The 7,216-nt window shown below is 35.8% G+C and overlaps 1 protein-coding gene across 4 annotated transcripts; it reads right to left on the minus strand.

The window, feature by feature from the left end:
• Positions 1-161: 161 nt before the first annotated feature.
• LOC103388576 (eukaryotic translation initiation factor 3 subunit I) lies at positions 162-7,184 on the minus strand. 4 transcript variants are annotated; one of them, XR_001760914.2, is made up of 8 exons: positions 3,521-7,184; positions 3,259-3,347; positions 2,735-2,765; positions 2,279-2,373; positions 1,466-1,519; positions 1,317-1,390; positions 759-847; positions 162-675 (listed from the first exon to the last, which is right to left on the minus strand). XR_001760914.2 is itself a non-coding variant. In XM_025061787.1 (7 exons), the coding sequence occupies exons 1-6, from the start codon at positions 3,574-3,576 to the stop codon at positions 829-831; spliced, it is 387 nt and encodes a 128-aa protein (XP_024917555.1). In that variant the 5' UTR covers positions 3,577-7,184; the 3' UTR covers positions 162-675; positions 759-828. The 4 variants fall into 4 exon arrangements, 2 of the variants coding, with proteins under 2 accessions (XP_024917555.1, XP_024917554.1); XR_522521.3 differs by having other exon boundaries at positions 3,259-7,184; XM_025061787.1 differs by lacking the exon at positions 2,735-2,765.
• Between the last annotated feature and the right edge of the window lie 32 nt (positions 7,185-7,216).

Below are 7,216 nucleotides of genomic sequence, written 5' to 3' on the forward strand. Positions count from 1 at the left end.
TTTGTGAATGTGAAGTTTTGCTATTAAAAGTCAAAAGTTGTTATTTCATTCATTGTGGTTGTTTTTTTTAACTTACTGCTTACTCTTTACAAAACTAACTAAAAAAAACTAACTAAAAAACTTCCAAAAACAAAAAACTAAAATAGAAACTTATCTGGAAATGAGTGCACACAGTTTCTTTATTCTGGAAGGTTTAGAAGAGTCAAATAGAGCTCACAATGAAAGTGACAATACCATTAAGGCACAATGAACTTTCACATAACTATATATAAAAAAAAAATTTAAGGTTTTTTTAAGTATTTAAAAAAGGTTTTCTTTCTTTACCTTTAGAAGAAGCTTCACAATAAAAGTGACTACCTGCCAACAGCATTAAGGCACAAAAAAGGTTTTTTTTTTTCTCTTTTTTTTACCTTTAGAAGAGGCTTATTCTAGAAGGTTTACAACAGTCAAAGACAGCTCACAAAGAAATTGAGAATAATTTTTACATAACTAAAAAAAACCCAAGTCCCTCTTTCTTTACAACAGGGATTTAAGTCAAATACAGCTCAAGGTAAACAATTAGTCACTACAATTACACAACTCAGTAAAACACTCACAAGTCCAGCAACCAACAAGTGATCTGCTTCAAATAAAGTTGCTCCTTCACTCTACCTGGCAGAGTCCAAGCTGCTGTGTCTGTTAATGACACCATAGGAAGCACAATGAATGGAAGAATAAGCTGGAATAACACAATCAAAAGCTGTGTTGGTCTCATTTACCTCTTGGTGTGGAAAGCCACACAGTTGATGGGACAAAATGACCTTTCACTCTGCCAAACTCCTCCTCCTACTACACAGCATAGAAGAACCTGCAGATTAGAAGAACACATCATTGTACCACACGTTAACACAAACAGGTTTACCTTAGCAGCTACACAGTATCCAAAAGTAGTTACATCAAGGGCAACTTGACTTCGTCCAATTGCCCTCAATGTAACTACTTTTGGATTAAATGACTGATAACCACAGACACAGACATGCAGCTACAGAGTAGTCACTTCAACAGCACCACCAACATTACAACTACATGTTCACACATCACTATGCCTGCTCACTATCAACAGTAAAACAATTTCAATGCTTTAAACACATATTTAATCCCTACATAAAGGCCTTTGTTTGTAACAAAGTTGTGGTTTCTCCAGTGCTAATGCAAACACCACAATGGAATTAGGGACATCTGCACATTTTCTTCATCTTTTTCTTTTGTTTAGATGAAGATAACAGTCACTTTATTCAACTGCACAATAATACTCTGGAAACACCACTTCAACTCACCTGGCCTCAAATTTGTCAATCCTGGTGGAGGTTGTGGTCACTTCCATAGCCTCCTGCCCACCTCCCATAACCACCTACAACACACACAATTGCAAGGTTCAAGGTCACGGTTGATCTAGTAGGATATGCATTGCACAACTTCATCTTACGTGATCCATGATTGGAGAAATGGCGGCAGAGTTCACTGGTCTCTCGTCAAGGAGCTGCAAAGATAACACATGGCACTCAGTCATTTGCACATTATTAACCCACGGACTAAGTCCACCTCTTGAATTTCAAAATAAACAATAAATAATAATTTAATTTTTACTCCACTATATGTGACCTACAGCCTCACACTGGCAGCCTTAAACTAAGCAAACTTTATTCAGTCATCTTTCTTCCAGGCTTAAAGACACAGTCAAGTCACTCAGCTTTAGAATCTGTCAACACTAAAAAGTAACATACATAGTAACAAAACCATAATGGACCATAATTATTCAAAAGTCTATTTAAGAATATAAGTCAAATTCACATTACAAGCGCTGTTGTGTGGACAGATTGACCAACACACCTAGACCAAAAGAAAATATCTTTGTAAATAAATGGGACACAATACGACACTGAAAGTAACCACACCTACTCCTGTTTTTTTTATGTATCTTGTTATAACAAGTAAACTATCAATAAATCTCTTCAAATCATTTCTCATTCACTTATTTGTGTTGTTCTACTTTGGAGTGGGGGTCTCAAGCACAAATGACTGGAGTGTTACCTCACAATTATACATATATAAACAACGACAAATACAAGGGTATATACAAGAACAACTGTTTTCTTTATTCGCCTTCAAACTCTTCTCTGGGTGTTCTCCTCGATGGCCAGCAACGTGTCATTTTGATACTAACATTTTTCAACAACTGTTACACATCAATCATTTAGATTCAAATGGCACAGAACTACCGTCACATAAGAGTTCTCACCTTGGCAGTGTTGTCCTTTGAGGCACTGATGAACACATGCATTTTCTTTTCACCCACCGGTCTTGCTGATCCTGTCAAAACATTTTTGGTGTCCCCTGAGAAGAGCCAGTTAGGGAATGTAGCATGTATCGTGGCAGCAATTCATGAGTGTACGCTAGAGTCAACTGTGTCATGATTACACATTTACTTGGTACATTTACTATGCTTTTATTGGTTTCACAACACTGTGCCATTGCATGATAACATAACCTTTAATGGCATAACATTGTTACAGTATGCCAATCTTCCCTTGTTTATTGTGTTTATTGTTTAAGTTCACCTACACTTTGATTACATTCTCTGACGCTACTCAGGAAATGTTAGGGCCTTCTTATCTTTGATTATTAGTGATATCAACTTATGACATCTCTGGTAAAGACATGGCAGCATACCGTGCTAAATAACATCAAAGGATACAGTCACAGTCGACCTACCGCACGTTGGTCACCTGTGTGGGGAGACATTGGTGAAAGTAAATATTAAAAGGCTTCAATGCGATCATAGCTTTGCTTTACAAATCATTGGTTTGCTCTACACAACTGGTACCACCAATAACCTCAGGAAGAAATCCATGTTACACTACTTTCCTTTTAATCTGAATGAAAATAAATCAATTCTACTGGCCTCAGTCGTGTCCCATTTTCATGATTATAGTATGATTTTCACACACACTATAGAGCATTTAGCCTTATGTTTGTAACACAATTGCAAGTCAAAACTAGCAGAGGATTACTCTGCTGCTCGACTACCAGAGTTGTGTTGCCATTTGTAGCTTCGGGTGGACATTGCATTAAATTAACCCGTTAATTTGTTTATGAAGATCCAACAGTATATTTTAAATAAAATCAGAAATTCAACAATTGGAGCTTCTCCACCTGGACCACAGCTGTTACCACATCAATGTTGGCTACACTTCTAATATATAGGGACTTATGTTTTACCTTTAGGTTTTTCAAACGTTTGCCTTTTCCAGAAGAGCCATCCGCTGTGCATTACGTGTCCACAGATATGAAAACGCTGGACCGCAGCACTAAACACACGGTAGCAGGTTAACGTGCCGCCAAAAAAGGTTATCGAGAAAAAAACTAACGCACTAACGTCCATAAAATGGCTGAACATCACATAAAACTGCTTTATTATGTAGTTTAAACGTTAAAAGTTTGTTTGTGTCAAGTTATCTTTACCCTCATGACATCTACTTACACACAAACACAGACACACACGACGACGAAACGTTTGACTAAAACCAGAGCGCACATTTCCGGTATAATTTAAAAACTCTTGCTACACGTGCGGAAACCAGGAAGAGGAAATGACGTAAATTTAAGTATTAACGTGAAAGAATTTGTAGATCTGTGTGTGTACAAATAAATACAAATTAAAACAAATGATTTAATAATAAATAAATAAATAAAAACAGAAACAAATAGCGAACATATGAGAAGTTTCCTAATAACATTTTAGATTTTCAATCACATCCATCCATCCACTAGGCAGTAGGTCCCAGGTGCAAATTCTATATATTGAATTAAACTAGTATATGGATTCAGGATAAATTAGTAAACACAATAAATAAGAATTCCAACTCTAATTAGCCCTTTTTTAACTTCATCATTCACTGACAGAAGTCATACATTTTGTTTAAAGTCATTGCACAGGGATTTGAACCCTTTGAGGTGTTTTTTGACACTACTATATGCAGTGATTTTTGCTATTAGACAATAAAATGCTTTTTGAAATTTTTAGCACAAACTATACATCTGGGTTAAAGATTGGTGCATATTTTTGTTGACAATTTCACCAATTTTTCACCAAAATTTTCTTAATTTACATACTTTTAAAAAATGTCTTCTTATTACTGTATGTTTAGATGTGACTCGAGTGTCGAGTGAAGATAGTTAGACAAAGACACAAACAAAAGGGTTTTATCTGCGATACCTGTTATAGCGCTCTTATCCTTGGTTAGATTTTATTACTGGATTTATAATTCAGGATTCCCGCAGCAGATTCATCAAGCTATGTCTGGAAGTGCCTGAAAGACAAATAAAAAGCAGAACTAATTGCTGTGAATCCCCCCTGGATGTATCGCATTCAACGGGAAGCGTGACAGCAAGAAATCAAGTCACACCACTGAGCGGAAAGCCTCCATGAATCACGCCTGTATCCAGGCCTGTGTTTAGAGCAGCAGCAGCGAAAGCGAGGCGTGAAAGTGGTGGTGTTGGAGGCAGAGGAATAATCATCGGGGAGACACAACAAATTAATACTTCAGCCTAGGCCGCCTCGTTCACTGTCATTAGGGCACATTACAGGGCCACAGTATACATCATTAAACCAGGGATAAATAATTCATTAAAAGGCAGTTAAGAAGACAAACTAATGTCACTTCCCCCTATGGTATTAATAAAATGTAAAATAGCAGAGGGTTAAGGATGTAAAGGATCATCCCCCCACATATATTTAGTCACTCATCCTGACCAAGGCTGCTGAAGATTCAGAAGAGGAATTAACCTTTTTTACAGAGTCACACTGATCTAAAGTTGTCAGACGAGGTATATTGGTAACAAACGGCCAAGTTAGCCAAAACCATGTCAATAAAAAAAAAAAAAAACAGTCAGCTGATAATAGCTAAAATTTGCTGTAAAAATTATTCAATTATTTTGTTGGAAAATCTACTTTCCCACTGTGAAAACTCATTGGACATGCAAGTCCTGGGGTTAACAATTTAAATTTAATCAACTATTTCAACTTCATATAATTCTTGATAATTACCAAGGCTACAAAGACTTATTAGAAATAAAAATGGTAGTTTCTTCTTCCAGCTTTAGAAAATCTAAGAAAACTTGCGTTGGTTTCATTTCAAAACACATTTTAATCACAGCAGTCATAATTAATAATAAATATTCTTTTTGCATATTAATTTACATGGCTGATATACAGAATAACATATGGCCTATATACTGGTCAAATACAGCAGTGGGACCAGTGCATTAACTTTGGTTTAGGGAAGTAACAGCGAAGCTCTTCACTACATTCTATGTCACACTGACAACACGCCAAATTCACACTGCAGAATAAGGCACAGATAATGACTAACTGCATGAGTTTGAAACAAAACAGTTCATTTAAAATAAAAATGCTTTTCAAGCACTTTGGCCATATGGCAACTGCAGCGTTATAAATAACAGAGTGAAATAATAATTACACAATTACTGCAACATTCAGCACTCAAATCAACTTCTACTCTTTTTTGCCACTTCAATGCTGAATGATGAGTTGTGTTAAGTCTTCCATGGCTGAAAGTGACTATAGTAACATGTTAACTCAAAACTGACTTCAGATGTTTGTTGTGCCGACTCCTGAAATAATTAAAAAATAAAAAATAAAATAAACTGTCAGAAGCTAGATAAAGACGAACCCTGAGTCTCAGGACAAAAGACTGAGATTGTGTATTTACACTATCATTTACCTTTACCAGCTTTACTTAAAAGAAATAATGTGTAATTTTCTTTTAGGCATTCATTAAGTGTTTTACCATCACTTGTGTAACTGAAGTCGAGCACTGAGCATTGAGGCTCCAAACATTATAAACTTGTTTTGTCGGTAAAACAAAAAAAACCATCTACAAACTTCACTACATTAAGCCTAATTATCAACAATCAATGCTTTTACTGCTCAGATTGAAAAGGCTATATTTTCTAACTTGAACTTTCTAACTTGTTTTAGATATTTCAAGTAACATTTGCAAATCGTGACGAGAGGATCAACATTTGATAAAATTATAGTTATGGCTGTCAGGTTCGGTTCTCCAGTTTAATAGACACAGAGGATATTTCAATTATAGTTTCCAGTAAGTCTTCAATGAGTAGGGATGAACGTGAACGTACTTGATAGAAAATTCAAAAAAAGTCAAAAAATGTCTGAGAAACAGAAAAAAATGTTCAGCTTAAGAAAACACTCTTTGGTTCATTCACCAATTGTTTGCTAAAGTCTAACTTAAATTTGTGCAAGTAATGTAGTCAAGTGTAAAACTGTTTGTTTGAAACTTCTATCAATGAATATTTGGAACCTGTGGGTGAGGTTCTTCATGATGCAATATTAAACATTAATAGTTTATATATAAGGATTATAAAAGCTGGATTTTAGGTGGAAAGACAGTTTCCACACAAATTAACTGAAATCTTTCACCATGTGTCTAAGTATCTATACATTAACTTCCAGCAGTTTCTGCATTCTTCATGTTCATTATCCCACAGTAAGATTGTGCTTCTTTGATTATCATGTTATTTTCTCATTGCTTTTTCTTTCAGTCTTTCTGTCACATGTAGATTTAATGCATTCTACATCTGCTTTAATATTAATTCTAAAACAACAGCGTAACATGATCCAGGATTAAAACAAAATTAGTTGTTATCAGTTTCTCAGGTGAAGAGAGAGTTTATGTGTTACCGTATTATTTTTTTCCCCATTAAGCCGAGTGAGTCAGCAGTCAGGTGGTTGGAACAAAAACCCACTGGTATCTGTGCTGAAGTTTGAGTCAGTTCAAACCCTTCAGGGGAATGTGAATGAAATAAGGCTGTGTTTACCTGTAATTCTATCAATTCCCCCGGAACAAACAAGCATCAAATTTCATATTAATGTTTCAATTATAAAAACTAACAATTGAAATGTTGAGAGAGGCTGTCAGAATGAAGAAGCTACAGTATGCTCTCTGCAAGACATGGTTCCTGTGCTGTCAGTATTTGAAGGGCAAAGTAGTTTAGAGGATTTTTTGTGGTCATTGGGATCAGCTAAGTACAGCTCATTTACAGTAATGAATGTGTGTGTGTGTGTGTGTGTGTGTGTGTGTGTGTGTGTGGGGGGGGGGGGGGGGGGGATTTTTTTTTTTTTTTTTGGGGGGAT

Source organism: Cynoglossus semilaevis, chromosome 13 (genome assembly GCF_000523025.1).
Source record: "Cynoglossus semilaevis isolate Cse_v1.0 chromosome 13, Cse_v1.0, whole genome shotgun sequence".
NCBI lineage: Eukaryota > Metazoa > Chordata > Actinopteri > Pleuronectiformes > Cynoglossidae > Cynoglossus > Cynoglossus semilaevis.

Excerpts from the sequence above, each read along its gene's own strand:
- LOC103388576 (XM_025061786.1), bottom strand. The coding sequence starts at position 3,436 with ATGTTCAGCCATTTTATGGACGTTAGTGCGTTAGTTTTTTTCTCGATA. Across the intron at positions 2,374-3,258 it reads AACGTTTGAAAAACCTAAAG|GGGACACCAAAAATGTTTTG; the intron begins GTAAAACATAAG and ends GGCTCTTCTCAG. Across the intron at positions 1,520-2,278 it reads CAAAGGACAACACTGCCAAG|CTCCTTGACGAGAGACCAGT; the intron begins GTGAGAACTCTT and ends TTATCTTTGCAG.